This window comes from Octopus bimaculoides, chromosome 18 (assembly GCF_046866305.1).
Source record: "Octopus bimaculoides isolate indiv1 chromosome 18, ASM4686630v1, whole genome shotgun sequence".
NCBI classification, from domain to species: Eukaryota; Metazoa; Mollusca; class Cephalopoda; order Octopoda; family Octopodidae; genus Octopus; species Octopus bimaculoides.
In genome coordinates this window covers 12,255,788-12,281,077 of record NC_142945.1, presented here as the reverse complement: position 1 = coordinate 12,281,077, position 25,290 = coordinate 12,255,788, and the positions used below count along the sequence as shown (strand labels likewise).

The following is a 25,290-nucleotide window of genomic DNA, read 5'->3' as shown; positions in this document are numbered from 1 at the left end:
AGAAACAGTAGTAGAATACCCAAGCTAACTGTTTTATACTATTTAGTTGGTTCTGAGTTCAAGTCTTACTGAAGTTGATAAAATATGTACTAGTTACACAGGTCTGAGACGTTTTGGCACAGCCATTTTGGCACAAACCTATTTGGCATTGCTAAGATGTTTTGATGTTTCTGTTCTCTCTCTCCTTTTCTTTCCCTTTCTCTTCATGTGTATGAGGAGATGGAAAGTGTTTGTCGTTCATGTTCAATTCATAAATTTTAATGTCTTTTGCTTTCTCTCACATTTGTTTTTCTTCTCTATTTGTGAATTTCTGTACATGTGTATCTGCTAACAGCACCAAAAAGTACTGTCACCAAAGCATGCTGATTGACTAGTCAGCTATGCCAAATTGTCTCATTCCATAGTGACACACTTGACTAAATTCAGTAAAATAAGGACCTTCCCTCAGAAGATAGCTTTGAGATAAGTAAAGCAAAAGAGAATGATATGATATGCAGGTATATGAAAGTGGAATTGCCAGTAATTCCATGCAAATAATTGTGTCCAACACATCAGTGAGAAATGTGGGAAACACAGCTATTTGATTTTGTTGTGGGGTGCAAACATGAGCTGCCTCTTATGATAGCAAGGATTCTTTTTGTTTAAAAAATTCCTACATGCCATCTAAAACATTAGCCTGGTGAAGACAGGCATCCTCATCATTTAACATCCTCTTTTCCATATTTGTGTGGGTCCGGTGGAATTTGTTGAGGTAGATTCTCTATAGTTTGATGCTCTTCCTGTTGCCAACCCTTCCCTACATACATAAATGTGTGTATATATATATATATATATATATATATATGTATATTTTCACCATAAGAAGGTAGGAAACGAACATCTTTTGTATGATGATGATGCTCATTTACAATCATCACATGATGTCAAAACAAAGGTACATACAGACATAAACACATGCACACATATACATATATGATGGGCTTCTTTCAGTTTCTGTCTTCTAAATCCGCTTGTAAGGCTTTGGTCAACCTGGGGCTTTAATGGTAGACACTTGCCCAAGATGCATGCAGTGGGACTGACCCCGAGATAACATGTTTAAGACGCAAGCTTCTTAACCACACAGCCATGCCTGTACCTATGATATTTATGAGATTGAAAGAACTTTTAAGACTAGCTGCAGTCAGTCTTGGTGGCATGATAAAATTCACTTAGTGCACACTGTAAGATATACATGGCTATAATGTTGACTATTTTTCTCTATGGCTGTGTGTGTGTGTGTTAGATAACGAGGGCAAGACATTTCAAGACGTGCTCATTTTTGTATGTTGGCATGCAAAAATTGACATAAAAATGATAATGAATCTTGGAATTTTGTGTACATCTAAACATTAACAAAGTCATTCAAATTGTTCTAAGTAACCTAGTCTTTTTGAAAAGATTTGGGATTTGCTCTTAGATGTAGGTAGATGTCTAAAGTCAGTGGTCAGTGTAGTATCTGTAAAAGAGGTGGAGGCTTAGACAACTGAAAGCAAACCATCATTTAACGTCAGTACTCCAATAGGATCTGACAAGGCAGGATTGCATTGAGCTCCAGTGTCTGTTTTGGGATGGTTTTTACAGCTAGATGCCCTTCCTAATGCCAATCACTCTACAGAGTTTACTGTGTGCTTTTGTCATGATACTGGTACTAGCGCTGTCGCCAACTAAGTTGCAACACACAGTGGGGATTCACTACTGAGAGAGATGGCTTTATGCTAAGTGTTGAGAGGCTAAAGTATGCCTGAGGGACAAATATATCTCCTTGCTGTAGAGTAGATACCTAGCTACCTCAGAAGGAGGGTGGTGAGTGGAATTGAGGTGTCGGGACATATTCTCAAAATAAAAAAGGGTGAGTAGAGAGAGGAGTAAGGATAGAATTGAGAATAGCTGAGTGGGTAGGTTGGTTGGTTTGCAATAGTGTGTAGGGAGAGTGACAGACAGATGAGTGGTGGAGAGCAACAGTATAATAAAATTGTAGATAGATGTGAAATGTAGTTGAGAAAGAGATGTTCAGTGATATAGGTCAGTCACATGGTGGTGGACATTGTGACAGAATAGGTAGGCAGGTAGGATATGATGGCATACACCCGAGGGTGTTCGGGAAAAAAGGGCATTTGGTAGACAATAACATGGTAAAGGATGATTGATGAGAATGTGGAGTGGATGCCAAGGGAAGTTGTTCCAAGGAAATGGATAATTGGTAAGCATCAAAAGCAAGTATGGAATATGTACAGTGTTCTACTCTCATATACTTACGGCAGTGGAGGAAATAGTGTTGTTAAGGGTTGAATGGCGTAAGAAGGGACTGCTGTTATAAAGATGTTGTAGAGAAGGTTTTACATGTACAGATTGCATATGAGCATATAGACATTAATGATATGCCTTTAGGACTTCATTTTCTGCTGAGGTGGATGAGTTTTCTTGAGCACAGCAAATTGCTAATCATCTTGGAACTTCATCCCATGTCTTCATGGGTCTCCATCTTTTGTAAGTTCCATATCTATTTAGCAACCAGCACTTAGTGTCCATACACATCATATGGCCATACCAGCTTTGTCTTTTCTCTTGCACACTATACCTGATGCTTCTTATACCTAATTTTTCTTTCAACATATTTCCACTTTGTCCCTTGTGCACAATTAATTAGAAAAAATACTCCCAAATCAAAAAGTATGGTTCGTCCCCCCCCCCCATTACTATGGTATTAGCTAGAATACTGGTGCCACAGGTCCTTAATCTTTCAGTTTAAGGGAGTAATAATTTGCAAGTCTTGAGAGGGTAGTATAAAATAGCTTGAGTTATCTGTGCTTCAAGTTCAAATCTTGCCAGGCTCAAACTTTGCTTTTTATCCTTTTAGGGTCATGGATTGACAATATTGTTAGCACAACTGACAGGATGCCTTGTGGTATTTGTTCTGGTTCTTTGCATTCTGTGTTCTTGGGTGGTTGATTGAGTGTTCAGGGAGGCAGATTAAGTAATCTGCCTCCCAGTTAAACAAAACCAACTGCCATCTTGAGTGTTTTTAGTGAAGTTCTCTCTGTTACAAGCATTTGAGTTAGATTTTCTTTTTTAACTCTTTGACTGTAATTAAATTTCATGGTCATTCCTGTAATGATGTTAATTATCTGCCTAAAAATAGAAATTGGTATTTTTCTACTTCTGCAGTGCTTTTTCAAGCATCTCCTGTTGATACAGTTTTCATATCCACCATTAAAAGTATTTGAATCTTACTTTTGTAAAGAGATATTTGGTGAAATATGTGAAAAAAATTAAAATTTGAAGAATTGTATTTTGTAAAAAGTGTCCCTGGTGGTTGTCTCTGCTTCTTGCAGGGTAAGGAGAGATTTCTTTCTGTTTTTTTTTTAAAGCTATTCAGTAAAATTGCTTTCTGCAGTTAAGGGAAATATATCTGCTGTCCACATTCTGGCTCTATTTAATAAGTTTTGAATGAAAATCTTCCACCAAATCTTGGCCACAATTTTTGTTCCTAACATCAGCTTAATGATAACTAAGTTATTTTACTAAATTCTTTGTTATATTTAAAATTAATTGAAAGAAACACTGAGCATCTCAAAATAAATATGGTAACAAAAGGGTTAATGAGCTCTGAAATTATCTGCCCTTCCCTCCCTAATTAAGCAGTAGAAAAAGTTTCTTAACTCAGTTCTAAGGCAAAGGTTCTTTTTTTTTTCTAGAATCTTGACTAAATGACTTAATTTGTGATAGCACATTGAAACTGCAACAATATTTACTGTGGTAGAAACATGATAGACACTTAAAACATACATATATTGTAATAATGTATATTATATGACTGTGTGTTTTGCTATACATCTAGGAGTTTATCAAAGATGCAACGAACATGATTATAATGGTATATGTGTCTTAAAAGGCTGTCATGGCTCTACCATGATCCTAGTGTTTGACTAAAATAGGTTTCTGGATTTACCAAAAAAAAAGCAAAAAATCAATATCCCATTATTTTCATATCTACACAAGAGAAAAAGACCAACAAAAATCCCAGAAAATTATATGTTTGAATAATGTGTAAGATGAATGTAAAATTTATTTCAGCCTAGGAGTTTATGTAGTATTATAAAAGAGTGTGTGGAGGGAGGGTTCCCTTTCTCACTCTCTCTTTTACACACCACACTCTCACACACTTGTATATGCTCTGCAATGATATATTATGATTATGTTAATCTGTTAAGTCAGGCTAAAACAGATGTTTTCAGTACCAGGTATAGTCCATATTGATCATTATCAGTGAAGATCTCCAGCTGATGTATTCTTCTTTATAAATTTTAAAAAAAAACAAAAAAAGGTATACTTTTGCAACCTTTTTTGCCTGTTGTATTTGATCCATTGCTTAATTTGACAGCACTTGGTTGCCTTTAGCAGAGCCCACTTTGATGTGAGCATTTGGGCCAGGTCCTATGGTCTAAGGATAACTTCATTCTCTTTCTACCCATTTTGGAAGAGCTGCAAAAAGGTGATAGATGCGACTGTTCTTCTTTGCTTTAAGTTTCTTAAAAAGATGAACAAGACATTTCGAAACTATTTTCCACTGAGCTCCTTCCCTAATGAAGTATGAGAAGCATATTCTTTTTACCTTTATTTATTCATCATTACCATTTTTTAATGTCTGTTTCCATGCTTGCATGGGTTGTAGGAAATTTGTTGAGGCAGATTTTCTATGGCTGGATGCCCTTCTTGTTTCTTTACCTGTTTCCAAATCAATTAGTATTTCTCTATAGCCAGACAGGGCTTTCACAGAAGACTGAAATTGAACAACATTGTTTTTTATGTAAGCAATGTTTGTTTACAGCAGTCCTAAGATGTTATGGCAACGGTGCACATACGCATGCCCATATACAACAGGCTTCTTGCAGTTTCTGTCTGCCAAATTCACTCACAAGGCTTTGATTAGTCCAGAGCTGTAGCAGAAGACTGAACTCAAGGCCACATAGTTGGGAAGCAAGCTTCTTAACTCTATGGCCCACACCTGGCCCTAGGTATAAATAAATAAACAGGCTCTATAAAAATGTTTATGAATAAAAACATTTTGAAGGGGATGTTAAGTCCACAACAACACTGGAGATGAATAATGATGCAGTTGTAGGATTTATCATTATCATCTGACATAGTTAAGGCAGTGAGCTGGCAGAATCATTAGCACACTGTACAAAATGCTTTGCAACCTTTTTTCCAGCCTTATTTTCTGAGTTCAAATTCCACCGAGGTCAGCATTTCTTTTCATCCTTTCGGTACTTACATTAGAACCACTTGAGCAATGGGTTGATGTAGTCAACAATCCTCTTCCCCTAAATTTCAGGCCTAGTGCCTATAGTGAAAGAATTGTTGGTTGTCATGTATATATATATATATATATTGGAGCCTGGTGTTGCCATCCGGTTTCACCAGTCCTCAGTCAAATCGTCCAACCCATGCTAGCATGGAAAGCGGACGTTAAACGATGATGATGATATATATATATATATATGTACATACACACACACACATATACATAGACTGGTGTTTCCATATATTTTCATTGCTTCCCATTTAATTAGATGAAATGAGTTTCATGGTTATTAAATAGATGAATTATTTTCCAAATAATTCAACTCCTGTTTGTTTGTGCTTAAGACTACCCTTTCTAGGAAATGATAAAGCGTAAAGATATGTGTGGTGTTGGTGGGGTAATTTTTTGTGCCATATGAAACACTTACTGATTGGCTACTTATTTGATGTTAGCAATGTTTAAGCCAATTGGGAAATGCATTATAGGAGCTTGACCTAAATTTGCTTTGACGTAAGGTAGAGGTAGGGTAAAGATTTGGGCTTAAACTTTTTATGGTATGAAGAAAAGCAAGATTTTTTTTTCCCTATTCCTTCGGGAGAGGGCATTTATATATTTTGCTTGCTATCTTTACCTCATATAAAATGCAGGCCATTAAAATTTATTCTGCTTACAAGTGGAATGAGATTTGTTGTAGTTTCTCTGGGGGCTGCTTCAAACTGTTTGCTCGGTTTGCTCCCTTTTGTTACAGAATGCTGGGCTGTTAGAATGCTCATTAATTCTTTCAAATTTGAAGCTAATGAGCAAATTAGATTATCAGTAAGAGTAATTTCAAAAGAGAGATCAAAACTACTGTCGTTCTTACTTAAAAATACTTACGAATATTTATGACTTTCTATTTTAGGATCTATTTCAAAACGGGGGCACCAGTTTTCATTTATGTTTTATGTAGTGTTTTTGGTACCGAAAGACTTTCAAATTTCGTATACTTATCTATTTTGTGTTATAGAACAGAAAAAAATTTTTGTATTCGAATTTATTTCATGTAAAAAATTGTCTTATTTCGATAATTTCTACTAATCACTGACGTCTATTCAGTTGAAAGCAGTTAGCGCTGTAACGGTGTATATCGTATTAATCCCCTAACCCTAACTAGACTGTTAACCCTAACCCTAACACTAACTCTAGAATCCGAACTCTAAAATTGTTACACACATAGATACGCACAGCGTAATTTATTATATAAACAATATATGCGTATAAATTACGATTAAACCGGATGAAATATGTCACAGGGAATAACATTTTTATGACCGCCCAGCAGTAACCCTATTCAGCTGAATAGACGTCAGTGATTGGTTGAAATTACAGAAATACGACAACTTTAACATGGAATAACTTGCGTTGTACGTTTTTTTGTTTTATATGACACATTCTACCAGTGTCCCAAGTTTCAAAGTGTTTCGTTAGTGTTTCGTTAAGAAAATACTGGTGCCCCTGTTTTGAAATAGATCCCTATTTTATCCCAATAATTAGGTTAAATTAAATGGTTTCAAACATCCCCCCCCCCCCCGAGCCTTTTTGTATTGTGGACTTGACCCAGTTTAACACTATCATCTGATCCTGAGGTACTTTCAGCAGAGGAGCAGTTCTGTTGCAAACATTTAAGTCCAGGTTTCCAATGTGCGGATGAATACTTTCCTCCCTTCTATCTTTCCTGCAGCCAGTTTCAAAGACCCCAAAATAGTGACATGGGTACTATCTCTTCAGAACAAGCAATAAAACATCATCATTATCATAATCATTTAACATCCATTTTCCACACTGGCATGGGTTAGACAGTTTGACTGGAACTGATAGACTGGCAAGCTGTACCAGGCTCCAGTCTGATTTGGCTTGGTTTCTATGGCTGGATGCCCTTCCTAATGCCAACCACTTTAAGACCATAGTGGATGCCTTTTACGTGTCAAAACAAAATAGTAATTAGCTGCAAAGCTTTTCAAGTTACTAAAACTTTGCTAATTGCTCATGGATATGTAATGGACATTATCATCATCATTATTTTACAGAATTAATTTTTTAAAAAATTTTCTTTTGCAGAATTATTTGTTATTTTTTTCCCCTGTAAATAAAGGATTGTTCCTTGAGACAGCAAATGGTAGATTGTCAGTTGGTCCTTATGTTGTCTCTGAGAAATGAATAGTTTATGAATTAGATATCATGGGTGCTGCTATATATACATATATATATATATATATATATATATATATATATATAACACTTTTGTGACCATCATTTTATTGAAATACTGTGAATGTATTTCTGTTAATTTTGAAAGTAATAAAGGAGTAAATTTGTAAGGGTTCAGTAAATTTCTTTTCTCATGAATTGATACATTAAAAACTGGTCTTTGAAATGCAACTTCGAAGCAAAGGTTCTTGCTAAAATTATCATTGGTTTTAATTTAAATATGAACATGTTGAAATTTTGCTTCATAGACCTGACTAATATCAAAAGAGTTAATTTTGAATTTTAAAGCGTTCATAGCTCTTAGTTAACAAGCACACAGTGGTAAAACTACCATGTTGAGTCGGGTTCTTCAAACTTTGAGGGCTCAAATTATGATGCTTGAATGTTATTTTAGATAACTGAAGAACAATATATTCCCTCTCTCCCTCCTCCAAAGCAATCGTCAAATTAATTTTAAAATAATCATTTTGCATGTTGGGTAGTTACATTACTTTACAAAATACTCCAAATTAAAAAAAAAGATATTTACTTTTAACTACAGGACATATCTATGACATCAAAAAAATGATTTTGGTTTAATTCAAAATTGTCTGCTTAACTACTTTGAGTAATTTCACAGGTATATGTTGCAAATTGTGTGGATTTCAATGGCATAAAATAATGTAGATTAAGATAACTTTGTGTAAAAGGTAGTATATAACCATGCTAAAATATCTGCTTGTGTCCATTACTATTTTAGATGTCTTAACAATTTTCATAATTGTGTTTGTTTTTTTCTTTTACTTTCTTTTTTTGTTTTTAGCTGAATGCTCAGTTGTGTTTATTCATACCTTATGATGAAATAAAAGTACATTAGGAGTATTTAAATCTCAGACATTGATTTCTAATTTTAAATAGATTTTATTTTCTTTTAAAAAGCATCACTGTCATATCTATATTATTACGGAATACAGTGGACGAAAGAAAAGCTGTATGGAAAGTATACAGCCTGATAGATAGCTGAAAACTTAAATATTGTTTGTGGTATAAGGAAATAATTTTATCACAGTGTATGATGGATGGGTAAAATTGTTAGAGAGGGAAACAAAGGGTCTTGCAGTATTGATTCTGGGTCTCTACACTCTCTGCTCTTTCAAATCCTACCTAGGTTATCTTTGTCTTTCATCCTTCTGGGTTTGATAAAATAAAAGAACCACTCAAGTACTGGGCCTTGTGCCTATGTAAGAAAGCTTTCAGAATTACTTTTGATAACGAACAGGGGAAGGTGGGAAGCTGGCAGAATCATTACTTTGCCAAACAAAATACTTAATGGCATTTCTTCCAGCTTTCCATTCTGAATTCAAATCCACCAAGTTGATTTTTGCCTTTCATCCTTTTGGGGGTCAATGAAATAAGTACCAGTTGAGCACTGGAGTCAATTTAATCAACTAGCCCTCTTCCCCCCAAATTTCAGGCCTTGTGCATATAATAGAAAAGGGTAATGAACAAGGGAGATTTTCTGCTGTAATTTGTATATCACATAGTAATTTACTATTTCTTGAGTATGAGTAGGAGTAGTTATCCCTAGCTTGTAGAGGTGTCAATCTCTTCAAATTTATTGCATTTTAATAAATGTGGAGCTCCTGTACCTGTTATACACCTACAATATCCCGGTCGAAGCATTTCTTTGGTAACTGACTAGTAAGATAATAATTTCATTTTTACTGCTTTTGATAAAATTGAAACCTAGTTTCAACTAAGAATTGTTTGGTAGTAAAGTGGTTATAGTTTACAAAATAGTAATAATAATAATAATAATAATAATAATGAATTAACTGGATATTAAATGAAACTAAAATATTATACAGGTGTATATGGTTAGATCAAGAAGAGGCACTGCAGTGTTTATTTATTTATGAAATTGTTTTATCATGGTGACCTTATGAGTCGTCAGAGAAGATTCTATTTGGTGTAGATCCAAACTCTTGTGGATACAACTAAATACAAGATACATGACCACACTTTGAGTATGTGTCATGTTTCATCTATGATTCTTGTAGTAATTATATATTGCCTCATTTACTCAACCCTTTTGCATTCGGATTACTCTATCAAATATAATGCTTATTTATTTACATTGTCTTGAAGTAATCACATGCTATCTCATACCTTCAATATTTTGATAATGTGATTGTTTATTTTTAGAATAACAGTATAGGGTAGGTATGAGAAGTCAGATCTGACTGGTTTGAACATGAAAGAGGTAGAATATTTGGGCCGGATATGGCCTGTTTTAAATGCTAAAGGATTAAATTTGCATTTAAAATCTGCTCTATGTATTTATTTAGAAATCAACATATTGTAGAGAAGTCCTATCTTTGTTGCTGTGAACATAAGGAAAGCTGATATTGTTGCTATGATAAAGATTTTGTTTTTCTAGAATTTGCTTTGCAGTTCTGAATACATGTTATAATATAATTTGTTCATTTGTTGTTTTTTTTTGTTTTTTTTTTAAACACAGACCTGGACAGTTTACTCTTGGTGACAGAATGAATATTGCTACAGATAAAGAACTTAGTGATTTACTTGATTTTAGTGCAGTAAGTTGAACACTTATTATTATTTTACATTAATGCACTGAACTATCACCTCTGTTTTCATCACACTGAAGTAGAATTTTCTGCATACGCAGTTTGTTTCTATGTGCAAAAGGTTTCATATTTTCAATGTATATTAAATTAGATTATTGAAAAAAATATTAAAAACTGGTTTCTGGAATAGATTTATCATTACTTTTTAGATTTTGTTTTGTTAATTTTAATTTTATTTAATTTTATTTTGTGTAACATCAACTGCTTTCATTGCCTATGTGTATAATTTCAAATTGAGCATTAAAATGTTTTATCTTTTTTTGCTGGAAGCTATTTTGATTTCAATTTCTTTTAATTTAGTAGCTAAAAGTAGCTTTTGGATTACAAGTTTAATAAAAAAAAAAAAAAATCTTGTGAGTGAAATAATTCATTATTTATTGAAATGGAAATTTGAATTTTAATACATAGCTTTGGAGAGTCCTAGATTGGATAGTAAGAGTGCCATATTTACAACACCATCACACTTAAAAACTAGATTTTTGATATAAAAGTCATACCCTTTGGTTTTGTTTATAATTTATAGATTTTAGAAAATAGGGTTGGATGAGATTAATTGTCCAATAGAATTTAGATGATCAAAAATGAGTACAAACTTTTTATAATATTCGTGTGAGTACTATCTGAATTTACAATGCAGATTTGATTCGTGGTTGAGTAATTTCATTTCACTTTTTCCTATAGCAGTTTCTAAATAGTTGAGAGAGAGAGAGAGATGAACTCTGACTTCTAGACATCAAGGAAAAGTTCAGTTTCATTTCATGCCTCATATATTGGCATTACTTTACACTGATTAATTTTTGATATTTAACTAATAATATTTTCAACATTAGGGAGTCTTGAACTGAGCTGCAATTTTGTGGGCAGTTGTACATGTCATTTTATTGTGATTTATTGCAAATTAAGTTATCCTGGTCAGAAATTTTTGACTTGATTTTCTGGCACAGTTTGTGGTAACAGTTTTCTAACTACTTTTGATAGATAACATGTACTTCTACAAGCTATTTCAAAATATATAATTGGGATATTACATCTGGTTCAGTTTTAGAAAAGAGATGAGATGAAGCTGTATTGAGTTGTTACAGTTTCTAATTTGAGCTGTAATTAGGACCATTTAGAGTAGTGATTGATTTGACAACAGTCAATCACTGCCATATGATGATTCCACCAGTTTTTACTAATAGAGTACGGCAATAATTGAAAATGACTTAACATAAAAATAGTGTTTAGTTTTAAGATTTGTCGGGAACTGGTTATTGTGATAGTATTTAATGCACTGATAAGGTGGTGAGTTGGCCGAAATGTTAGCACGCCGGGCAAAATGCTTAGCGGTATTTCGTCTGTCTTTAAGTTCTGAGTTCAAATTCCACCGAGGTTGACTTTGCCTTTCATCCTTTCAGGGGCCGATAAATTAAGTACCAGTTGCATACTGGGGTCAATCTAATTGACTGGCCTCCTCTCCAAAAATTTCGGGCCTTGTGCCTAAAGTAGAAAAGAGTATTTAATACACTGATCAACATCATAAACCAGTTTGTCTTCATGCAGTTCTTCTGTCTGTCTTTTATTTTTCATTAATTCTCTATTTCAAATGCTGGCCATTGATGTTAAAAAGATTTTGGTTAGCTTCTTTGAAGATGTATTTCTAAGAAACATGAATATATCTCTTTGTAAGATGTTTGACAGCTCTACAAAATATATTTCCACTGATTGTCCCCTGCTTTTCGCTGACTCAGCTCTCCTTGGTGGCTCAGGTTACACAATTTCCTATTTGCTTATCCCATATACTCCTGTTTCAATTCAGAAGCAAGTTTTTATCCTTTTTATTCTTGTTTTTATTCACAGTTCCTATCATCACAACCTCTCCTTCATGCTCACATTGGATTGTACTTAGACATTTTCAATCATACTCTTATATTGTCACCTACAAATGTTTACAGATGTAAAATATGGCCTGTCTTATTATAAAAGGATAAATTAGTTGTTATCAATAAAGACTTTTTTCATAACTATAGTTGTACTGTTTCAAATGTCTTTATCATCAGTCTTGGTTTGCTTAATGGTACTACACTTTCTACTTACATATGCTTTGGTTTTTATCTAATCTCTTATATTTTTTTTGTTTTCTATGTTTGGATATTTTACTTCAGCTTTGAATGAAAAATGCTGTCTTTGGCATTATAAAATGTCTGCTTACTAAGAATGCACAAGATCACTATTGCAGTTTCTAGTTAGTTTCTCTCCACTTTAGTTATCTCAGTAAAGTACTGGTACTTATTTTCATCAACCAAAATTGGCCTCAACAGGATTTTGATTTTTTAAAAATTAACAATTCTCTAAAGGTCTTACTAGTGAAATTGTCAAAATTGGCTTTGTTACCATGTGAAATCTTAATATTTGGCTTCTAAGCTACAAAAATACAGAATTTGTCAAAACATTTAGGATGTGTGATTTTAATAGAGTTTTTAAGTCATTATTGATTTAGCAGGTGCAACAATGTGATCTTTCTTTTATTTTGTTTGGTTGGTTTGTTTTTGTTGTCAAAGATAGCATCTTGTATCATTTATTGTTTAAGGTTTCTTCTACATTTTTTATAAGGTGTTTAGCATTATTATTAGAATGGGACATAATTCATTTTTTAAACCCATTTGAGACTTGTATCCACCTTAGAAAGTGCTTGGAATAAATATGCTTTAGAAAAAAACTAATTACTTTTATGCAGTGTTAGTTTAGATCAAGAGCCACTAATGAAATGTAATCAGTGTTGTTTGTGAGTCTTAAGTCAATTTTGAAACTTTTTATTTTTTCTTGTGCTGCATTTTCACTCAACTAATTATTTCAATATCTATGAGGTTTTGAATTATTATTTTATGATTATCCCAATCAAAAAGTATGATGATTTTACTTGTGTTAAAAGTGTTTTATATTCAGCACATCAAATATGTAGTGTGCATATAAATAGCATTTATGTTGCTGGGCGAGCTAATATTAGATGGTGGAAATATAAGATGACAAAGAAATTACAATTTGTATGCTAGCTTCTTTTTGTTCATACATAAAGAAATGCAGTATACATACAGGGATACATTTATACATATCAATGAGAAACCCTGTGACCAAAGTAAAGAGTTTCATCTTGGATTATAGGGAGGTCTTGTTGCCAGATTTGCTAACATTCTCTGAAAACCAGCCAAATATGTCATTTTTACTTTGATGATTTTTCCCAGTTTAATAGCGGATGAAAGGCAACGATAGGAATTAATTATTTCTTGCAATAGACTTAGAGAATTGAAAACTATAGAGAGAGATTCATTTGACTTCAGAATGATGCCAAACTATGAAATATTAGGAATAGCAATAACAAAGTGAGTCTCTGTCAGAAAGCAGTGAAAGTTCAACCTACGTGTTGGACAGTACACTATTTTATTAGTGATCAAAATTTGATATCAGTACCGTAATTAACAATATAATTCATATGCAGAGGTCGCTTTTTTTTTTTTTTACCTTAAGTTTGTACACAGATTGGCATATCCACTCTGAGATAGCAGCCTAGCTGCTATTGATCTCATTGAATCTTATTTGTTGTTACCATTGTATGTGTACATGCTTTACAAGCATACAGACACACACACTCGAGCATATGAGTGGTTGGCGTTAGGAAGGGCATCCAGCTGTAGAAACTCTGCCAAATTTAGATTGGAGCCTGGTGTTGCCATCCGGTTTCACCAGTCCTCAGTCAAATCGTCCAACCCATGCTAGCATGGAAAGCGGACGTTAAACGATGATGATGATGATGATGATGATATATATATACTGTTGTGTTAAAAGCGTTTTGTTATATTGCTATACTGTACTACAGAATATCTTTAGACTTTTCTAACCAATGCTGTACATATTGAGAGCTGTAAACAACTTGTCTGTATGTACAACGAAGAACAGCTGAACATACAGTAATGCCTTGAAATATGAGTTAATTTATTCCTGGAGAAAGCTTGTAAAGTGAAGAATTGGGATTTTATCAGCAACTGTGCACCCTCTTTAGCTGTCTGTGAACATTTTGCATATAAACCTAACATTATTGAAGGGTTTGATATATTACATAACAAATATACATAAACAAGAACATTGTACTGGAAGAATGTAATTTTGATGAAACAATAAAAATTGTATCACCTAATTACTACACTTAATTATCAACTTTATATATTGTCAATCACTCTACACCATGCTATACTAATTGATAGATGAGCAATAGAATACTCATGAAGAAAGAACATGCACACATAATATGCCAATGTATGTATGAGGGTTTGGTAGTTTCTTGCCGAGCAGCCACACAGATGATTTGTTTATAGTGAACAATGTTTCTGTATACATAAGCTCACTCCCTCCGTCAAATCGACATTACCTGTACAGGTGCACTGTGTGCCACATGTCAGATGACGAAATGATCAAAGAGCAATGTGAAATGAAGTGCCTTGCTCAAGAACACAACGCAATGCTTGGTCTAGGAGTTGAACCTTTGATCTCACATTCGTGAGTGCAACACCCTAACCACTAAGCCATTTGCCTTCACAATATATATATAACATGTGTATGTGTGTATGTATGTACATATGTATATATAAAAACAAAAACAGGAATGGAGAAAATCACATTTTTAATTGATGATAACACCATACATTACCAAGTGCTTTATAGATATTTGCCTTGATTTATTAATCCTGAAAACAAACACACATGGGGATTTAGGAATAAAAGAAAGCTGTTAGTACATGTCTATGTTTATTTGCATGCCATTTTTTTTTTTATGTGCATGTATGTGTCTACTAGATTAATGTTCAGTGCTTCTAATAGTTTCTTGTTGTTTTAGTGATCAGATCTTTGATCAAAATCATTCTCGATCTGCTAAAAGTAGCTGACAAATCTGTTTATCAATGCATACCTTATTGCCTTAGGAAATGATACATTATATAATGTAGATCAAGGTTTCCTGCACATAAGAAAAAGACAGGATAGTGGTGGATGGAATACTTCTTTCTCTCTTTCTCTCTCAAAGGTGGAAAGCTGACTTTGCATTTCATTCTTTTGGGGCCAGTGAAATAAGTACCATTTGAACAACTGGGGTCAGCCTGTTCATCTAGCTCTGCTCACCAAAATTTCAGGCCTTGTGCTTATTGTAGAAAGGGAAGGATTATTTTGCTGTCTCTCAAATATTGCTCAACTTATATGTGTATTTCATATATTTGCGTTTAAAATGTTGCTTTGCCAAGGTTTTAGATTCATTTTAACTGTTCTAAAGATTCTCCAAGCTCATCTCGCTTATAATCTGTATATATTAAAACTTGTCTCACTATCAAAATGCTATGTTTAAGATAGCATGTTGGTTCTAGTTCTTATGAAATGAACATGGTATTAAAATTGGTAACAGGAAGATATACAAGAATTCATGATAAATGCTGAATGTGAGACATTTTTGTAGCATTCTACTGCATATAGGAAGCCCCTTGTATTTTCATAATTAAGTGTATTTTCATGAATAAAACTGCATTCACATGTGTCCCTGTTCCTCTTGTTAATTTACTTGTCATAAAAATTCTGACTTCAGTTTTAAATAAGCTAATTACTTTCTGTACTGAAGTTGCAACATTCAGTGAAGTTGACACAAGGTATAGTCATTATTCCACTCATATAGCTTATTAGCTAGTCATAACACTTCTGTACTTTATTACCCCTCATTAAGTGCTTTCAGATTCTATCATCAGTTTATTATTAGTCTGATGAAATCTTCAATTTTCTCATGAAAATGTCTGTAATAAATGTTGTGATTATATTAAATGTTAAGTCTCTTTTTGAGCTATCATAACCATTTAATACAGAACCTAGCCGTTTGTGTGGCCTCTTTTAGATTATATACAACTATTTATTGCTTTACTTTTTTGGGTTCCATTACTTCAGACTGTTTGAGATATGCTTGGAAGGATCCTTCTTATTAATGGCCTATTGCTCTTAATGATGAAAATAAAGATTAAATAGTTATACTAGAGTGGAGGCGCAATGTCCCAATGATTAGGGCAGCGAACTCGCATTCATAGGATCGCGGTTTCGATTCCCAGACCGGGCGTTTTGAGTGTTTATTGAGTGAAAACACCTAAAAGCTCCACCTGGCTCCGGCAGGGGATGGTGGCGAACCCTGCTGTACTCTTTCACCACAACTTTCTCTCACTCTAACTTCCTGTTCCTGTTGTGCCTGTAATTCAAAGGGCCAGCCTTGTCACACTCTGTGTCATGCTGAATATCCCCGAGAACTACATTAAGGGTACACGTGTCTGTGGAGTGCTCAGCCACTTGCATGTTAATTTCACGAGCAGGCTGTTCCGTTGATTGGATCAACTGGAACCCTCGTCGTCGTAAGCGACAGAGTGCCATAAAAAAAGTTATACTAGTTTTACACACCATGGCTACTGTACATATCAACTTCATTGAGGTAGTTTTCATTAGTTGAATAAGATGGATATGTGTGTGTGTGTTGGTAGCCTGAACACTACTAATTTCTTATGTATGTTAGTCTTAATCCATTATTTAACTAATTGTATTCTGGTCTCTTGCAATCATTTTTGCTTGCCAGCTTCTCTATTTAACCTCTTTTATTGCCTTCATTACATCAAATTGTTACTTGTTAACATCTACATTTAATACATTAGTTTGTATTCTCACTCTATAATACAAATTGCTTCACCCTGCAAAACAGATTGAATGATACTATTTTAGTTTTGTTTTCAATTTAAACTTTAAATTTTCTAAAAGAATTGGATATTGTATAATCTAACTTCTGCTGCTGTGGAGGAACAGGCTGTAAACATTATGCAAAACAAACCCCTTCAAGTGCATCAGTACAAGGTAATAGAGGACATTCTGATGCTTTGAATTATAAGGGTCAAGATCTTTTGAAGGTTCTCTATTGCAAACATGCCACAATGGAAAAATGAAAATCCAGTGTTGTTGTTGTTAGTGATACTTGATCATTCAACATTTTTCATACCAATTCATCTGAAACTGCATCTGGTTCTTTGATACAGACTACATGTTTTAAGTGTTCCAAGAAATGCATTTAGTATGATTCACTAATTGTGCAAAATAGGGATTAAAGGTATGTTGGGAGAAAGGCTCAATACCAGAGGCATTCTATAGATATGATGAGTGGCAAAATACTAAAAGTTAGCACTAAAAGGTACACGTGGTTATGTTATATCAAAGATTACTGTGGAAGAAATATTAGACCAATTTTGAGAATGTTTAATTTACTGATGAGATGAAGTAGCATTGAGGCATCTAATAAGTTACTCTAGAGTGGAGACTTCTCCATATATTGCTAGTGTGGGAAATGGTACTTAACCCTTTAGCATTCAGATTCTTCTGTCAAATGTAATGCTTATTTACCCATAATGTTTGGCTTTGAGATTGTCATGATGTGATTGCTTATATTTAGAAGGACACTGTTGGGTAGGTGTGAGAGGCTGTATCTGGCTGGTTTGAACATAAAACATGTAGAATATTTTGGACTGATACGGCTTGTTTAAATGCTAACAGGTAAAAATGATTATGGTGATATATTTAGCAAAGAAGTTGATAAATAGTTGACATGAATCTGAGATTGGACAGCATTTTGTAGAAGTTATGTATATATAAATGAGACAGATCCTGTGTTGTGCAAGATACCCAGCCTCCTCGTCCTTCTTCAGCAACGATGCTCCAACTCTCTGGGCTACATGCATTGGATGTCAAATGGGAGGATTCCAAGACTTGCTGTATGGTAAACTGGTTTCCAGCAAGAGGACAATGGGTGGATAATTCCATCATCATTTATTTCATAGATGTCTGCAAGAGAAATATTAAGTTTCTGTACACGAAAGTTGAAAAGAGGGAGGACATTGCTGATGATTGTCCCCACTGGAGATTGGAACTAGGCAAGGGTTTAAAAAGACAAGAGAAGAGGCTGAGGCTCACTGATGAAGAAAAGCAAAATGAATGGGGAAAAAACCCCTGCAAGGATAGGAATGGTGGTCTGGGCTGTCATTCACATGTGGGTCTCTGTAGTCACAGCAGATGCTCCTCCTCTGTGTACATGCACATGTATATATATATATATATATATATATAGATAGGAGAGTGAATTCTGATTTTTACCAGTTATTTGCTTAATTGAATTAATTACAATACACGAAGTTCATGTTTATGCTTTGCTAGTCTACTCGATTGTCTGTGATGGAAAGGGACTTCTTGAATCAATTGGCACATTTTAAAGTGAAATTAGTGTATTACATTGATATGATATATTTGGAGAAGTAGTTCTGAAAGGGAAGTTAGGCTAGTGTTCTGTTAAAAAAGAAGAGTGGGGGGACCAACTTTTTATGAAAGTATATTTGTACACTTCTATATAGGTCTGAAGAGATACAAAAGAAAGAAAGCAAACAAAAAAAGAGATTCTGAGTTTTTCTAAATATTCTTATATAGTAATAAAAATACCATCTCATTTTACACTAAAGTGGTTACTACTGGGAAGTACTTCCAGCTGTGAAATATCAGTGTTAAAGTATGAAAGCACAAAGACACACACATGCAACTGCTTACTGGACTGGTTGTAGGATGCTGAATTTAATAACTCCTATGTGATTTTAATACTTTAAAAAAAAAGTTCAGTTTATCCTCTAAGATCAAAAGATAATGGTTAGGTTATATATAGAACTGAATTCTACAAGATCTCTAGTCAAGTACAGGAAGATTCTGTTATAGTTGTTGTGTTGCTTTTATTTTGAAATACTTTTAATTATCAGTTTGTTAGTATTGTATTTAACTTATTGGTAGTTTGTTTTTCATAGTGTCATCTATTTTATTTGTTCTGTTGAAGTATAAAAATATTTTAGCACTAGAAAATATTTTTAAATTTTGATTTGAAAATTCAACTTTTATGAACCCTGTTTTGATGACCAACTGTAAAATATAAAACGTTTAAACATACAAATTACATTAATTATAATAAGAGTGCTGAATAAAATACAATAGAGTATTTTGTTTCATATCTGTTTTCACATGAAATCTCACTGAGCTGAACTTTAATGTCTCTTAATTTTAAACAAACAAAAAAAAAAACATATATAAATGTTTAATTAATTGACTGTACCTGCAAGCATCCATAACATCTAGTCAAAGAAAAGGAACTAAATATATTTTACTTTTTTTCCAACTAGTTGGCTTGGCCACCATTATTTAGATATTCATGATCTGATGATGATCATCAGTTTAGTCTTTTCTTATATTGCCATGGGTTTGACAGGTCTGCAATGCAATATGAGTATTTCAATTCTGTGCTATCAAATCTGTATGGAAGAAGGTTTTTATCTAATTATGCCATAAGCCAGCAAGGGAGCCTCTTCATGGTTGCTTCACTCACTCGATCTAGCTAGCTGCCAAATTTCCTTCACATCACACTCTACTCTCTTTAACAAACAGAAAACGTTAAATAACGTACCAAATGCATTACACTTAAAAGAAGAAAAAAACAAAAATGAAGACATGCTGGTCATGTTTGGGATGCTTTTATTATAGGTTTGCTTTATTATTTTCTGTCTTCCTTTTTTTTTGTGCCTTAACCACAATAGATTGACTGATTATATTGTCTATTCATCACTGATTAAGAAATATTTGTTGATAATTTTATAATGCTGAATGTGTGTGTGTATCAACATATAACATGTGGCTTCCATCTTAGCATGAAACTAAAGTGACTTCCCTTTCTATCATCTTTGATAAATGAGTCATAATGCATTGTGTTTAAAGGTCAGAACTTTGCTGAGTGATGAACTGACTAGCCTGTTACCTCAGTCACCTGCTCTGAAGATATGAAATAGAATTCACTCAGTTGAAGGGGATCTTAGTCTTGCAATTTGCATGGTGACTCCATTAGTGCTAGTGTCACAAAAAGAAAGTAAAAACACGCACCCACTATATGTTGTAAAGTGGTTGGCACCAGGGAGAGCATCTAGTCATAGAACCCATGCCAAAACAGACACTTGAGCTTAATCCAGTCCTTGGAGCTGTCTGATCCTCTTAAACCATCTAGCCCATGCCAACAAGGAACATGGACATTAAATGCTGATACCCATCTCTCTCTATGTGCGTTGTTATATATCTATATATATATATATATTTTTTAGTCTGTATGTGTGGTGTCTGTATATATATTTCTGTTCATATTTGCATGGGTCAGATGAAATTCATTGAGACAAATTTCCTATGGCTGGATGCCAACTCCTGCCTGCTTCCAAGCAAGTTAATATTTCCCCTACACTTTTCAAGATGATCAACACAACCTCTGACTGAACATGTCTCAATGGAAGATCCAAACAAATGACACCACATGTATGACAGTGACACATTTTGACAGCTATCTCTCAATGTCAAAAGGAGGCACACACACACGTGTGCACTCATACATTTATGTGTAAAGGTTGAACGAGCTGATATGTGAAACTTGATCTTCACAATAAACTTGACTCTACCCTCAGTATAGAGAGTAAATGCTCACTATTTCTTAAATCTGCCTTGAAATAACATTATTTTAACATTTACGTATGTGTGTAATTGTGTGTAATATATATGTGTGCATATATATATATATATGTGTGTGTGTGTGTGTTTGTGCTTATATATGTGTATGGTGTATCTATGTATACAAAGATTGTTATAAAAGTAATGCAAAAGTGTGCATGGTTTTCTTTTATTAACTGGTATGGGTTGTTCACATTGCATGCGTTAGATCTCTTTACAAAGGTCCTACTCAGCATAGTCTCCCTCAGAAGCAATGCATTTACCTCCGCTGAATCCAACCTTCCAATTCCCTTTGAAAAAAATTTAGTGTATGCTGTTTGACCTATTTCTCTACAGCTTCCTTCGTTTTATCTGTTATCAAATCATTGTTCTGAAATATTGTTCTTGATTAGCACAAGTGAAAGTTTGAGGCACCACATCCAAGCTGTGTGCTTGATGGGGTGTCACTGACCTGTCCAGTTTGCTAATTGCTTGATTTGTTGCCGGAGATGTGATTGTGCATTGAAATAGTGATTGTAGATCCTTTCCTTGTTAATGGTTTCTCTACATCTTTTTAGCATATCAGTGTACCACTTGCTGTTCATGGTGCAGCCATGTTTCAGCAAATCAGGGAGAATGATGCTAGTCTCATTCCCCCAAATAAATATCATGACTTTGTATGCCAATCACTGGATCTTGAAGTTTCGGGGAACATGGGGTACCAACATTCCGTGAACTGAGCTTTCATTTCCATGTCATGAGGATATGCGCAGAATTCTTTGACTGTCACCAGATCAAGAAAAGAGCATGTGTGCATTGATTTCAAGCATATAAACACAAACAGTATGTATCTTTTAAAATTAGTGATGGCTGGAAAGTCATATCTGTGAGTTTTGAAAGATATGATGTACGAGTGCATTGTGGTGAAATCTTGCTTATTTTTAACAACTGGTTTTCCTCACATTTCATTCTTGAAATGCATAAATCCCAGTAAGATGTCTTCAAATTCTCTGCTGAGAGATGAAGGCAGTGTTAATTCTTGACAATGCACCTACTGACTCAGTCACCATCTTGTCAGTAATGATGAGAAAATAAGTTGTATTTTCTTAACACTCAATGTTACTGCCACAGTTCCATCAATAGATTGATGTATAATTGTAGACTACAAATGATATATGAATGAAGTTCTCACTGTGATAGAAGAGACACTAGGACAATAAGAAAATAATAAAAAGAAAAAGAAAAAACTAAAACCTCAAGTCAGCAATATTCAGTTTAGCAGTTTCGTGGAGGACACTGAAGATTACCAGTCTAATCAGTGCTTGTGGGGATTATAAATGTTGAGGTAGAATACAATTTTGAAGAATTCAAGGCAAGTGATTTTTGTTGTGGATTTTAGAGGGGCAAGAGAAACATGTTACAGAAGATGCTATCAGAATCTGGATATCAGATGTTAACTGAAGGAGATAGAGCAGAAGAAGCTCTTACTGGTGACAGTAAAGGTAGTGAGGATGATGAAAATGATAAACCATTGCTGAAGTAAACCAAACTTTCTGTTTACATGTCCTTTTGTATATTGACTTGTCACCAGAAACTGATATTCAGAAGTAGCACCAGCAAAGTAAACAACTCCAGGTAGATATTCAGTCTTCGTTCCTACTTTGCTCCTGCAGCTGTTAAGTCTGTTGATGTTGACAACCCAACTCCTGTTGAATGAGTCCTTACTCAGTCACCTCTTGCTTCTTATACAAGTTGGAAATGAGAACTAACTTGAAGCACTATAGTTCTACTAACACTGTCATCACATCTAAATATCTCCACCCACCCCCCTCCCTTTACCACATCCATTATCCACTGCATGTAAACGAAATTAATATACACATTTTAGCTTTTGAATTTCTGCATGGTGTAAGTTTAAATAATTTATATCTGCCACATGAAATTATCCACCTTGTGGAGAGGAAATTAAAAATTAAAACACTTTTATACTGTAGAAAGATACTCCTCAGCCTACTTAAATCATCCCCTCACATTAGTTCCACAAAAATATTTGTGATAAACAATAGCTTAATTGTCATTACTAAGGACAAGTGGACTTGAGGAAGGTTATGTCACCTTCATACACTTATTCACTAAGTTCTGTATCAAATCACCAAATGGTGTGTACGCGTACAGACACACAGAGTTTCCTGTACTCCTAACCTATATACTTACTGATCCATATCAATGAATTTTCATTTCTTCTCATACACTACCTAATCCATATATATATATATATATATATATATATATATATATATATATATATATATATTTAAAGCCCATTAACAACACTTTTTATTGAAAATATGGCAATTATAAAAATTTTGAAGTAGTAAACTTGGTACCTCCACTAACAATTGAACATATTTTTCTGAAATGAATTTTTATTAACCAATACGCTGTAAATTTTGACACCAAAACGACGCATAAGCATAACCAATCACCATAATATTTAAACTCCTCCTATTTCCGTGCTTTTATGGCTTTTCTTGTATTTTCTTCTTCGAAGCTCATGTATACAAACAATGCCTTACCTTCCATTTAGGCTTGATACATGCCATTTGGAGAGCAATATCTTCTACATTAGCTGCATCTATTTTATATAGGTGTGTGTATATATATATTTCTTTATTGCCCACAAGGGGCTAAACATAAAGGGGACAAACAAGGACAGACAAAGGGATTAAGTCAATTACATCGACCCCAGTGCGTAACTGGTACTTTATTTATTGCCTCTGAAAGGATGAAAGGCAAAGTCGAGCTCAGCGGAATTTGAACTCAGAACGTAATGGCAGACGCTAAGCATTTCACCCGGCGCGCTAACGTTTCTGCCAGCTCACCGCCTTGTGTGTGTTACTGTCTTTTTGGCTTGACATTGTGTGTGAGTTGTAAGTGAATGTCACCTTCATGCAAGCCGTGCCCTTTGTTTTCAGTCTTCTCTGACAAGAAGGGCATCAAATGATTGTAGAAAATTTTCAGCAAATTCCCTCTCATCCATTTGAGCACAGAAAAATAGATGTTAAGATGATGATATATATATTTCTTAATCTGTTTTCTATGCTAGTGTAAATTAGATGAATATATTATCAGGGCATTGTTTTTACAGCTGGATGCCCTTCCTGTCATACACCCTTGCCTGATTTTCAAGTAAAGGATTACTTATTCCATGCGTCTTCTAAGGCATAAAGGTAGTGGATGATATCATGACAAGAGAAGTGACAGTAACATCACCTCTTGTGACTCAACAATATTCATTTGTGAACAAACATACATACCAATTACCTATTTGTATGTGCAAAAATATTAATTTTCCTCTTGTTAGTGATTTATTATCCTAACAAAATGTACGAGTAATGATAGATTTTATACTTAAACTTTTCATTTCCATATATTTAGTAGCAGTTAATCACAAACTTAGTTTTCTTTATTTAACTCTTAACATTCTGTACTACATGAATCCGTCTGAGAGTGTATATTTGTCAGCCCTATACTATCTGTGACTTCCTGAATCACACCAATCTTATTTATATCTTTAAAGAAGTTAAAGAAAAAACTTTAATTCCTCCTTTCATTTATTTACATTCTGCCATATTTGCTATTATTATTGCTGAATTTTTGCAGTTTTTATCTTACTGTCATTTTTAGAATCTGACCACAAGTAAATACATTATAAATTGAATAAAGAAGTCCATTTTTAACCCTTTGGCATTTAAACGGGCCATATCTGGCCAAAATATTCTTCTTGTTCTGTGCTCAAACTGGTCAGATCTGGCCTCTCACACTAACCCTACAATATCATTCTAAATATTAACTGTAACCTCATCAAAATCTCAGAGCTACAAGATAATGCAGGATTAATTCAAAGCAACATGAATAAATAAGCATTGCATTTGACAGCATAATTTGAATACTGAAGGGTTAAGGCTTTTCCAGCAAGATGTTAAGAAAAAAGGTTAATACAGTGCAGATAAATCTGGAAACATTTATTTATAAGTTGCAGCAAGAATTCCAACCTCCTCTCTGAAATCTGTCCTAAATTTCTGGATTTGAAATTTGTTTGATTTTAGTAGTTGTATGCAGTTGATATAGGTTATCTATTAGTACCAAGATATCTTTCTTTTTGTCTCACCCACTAGATATGTTGAATGGGTCGCAAGAAACATTTTCATGTGTTTCCGTCTTGTATCATTTCATTTGTGAAGTCCATATAGTTAACATTGTCTTTGTACTATTGCTTTTGTCCCTTCATTCTGTTGCTGGGTTTTGGATGTTTCTTCTAACATTTTGGTTTGTACCACATTCATTCTGATTTTTGTTGTCTTGGCTATAATTATGATATCTAAACTTACCTGTAATTTAAGCTAAAGAAAATGCTTTCCTAAAACAATTTATGATAATGCAAATAACCTTTTGTTAACGATCAGATGACATTGTATTAAATTTTTT

The 25,290-nt window shown here is 34.0% G+C and overlaps 1 protein-coding gene across 23 annotated transcripts in view; it reads left to right on the top strand.

The window, feature by feature from the left end:
* Window positions 1-25,290, top strand: part of LOC106868645 (transcription factor 12) — a 145,414-nt gene that overhangs the window by 8,141 nt on the left and 111,983 nt on the right. For all 23 annotated transcript variants that reach the window (XM_089365770.1, XM_089365781.1, XM_089365771.1 and 20 more), the window contains exon 3: window positions 10,092-10,170. In XM_089365770.1, the coding sequence (XP_089221896.1) occupies window positions 10,092-10,170 (79 nt within the window). The remainder of the gene's footprint in view (window positions 1-10,091; window positions 10,171-25,290) is intronic.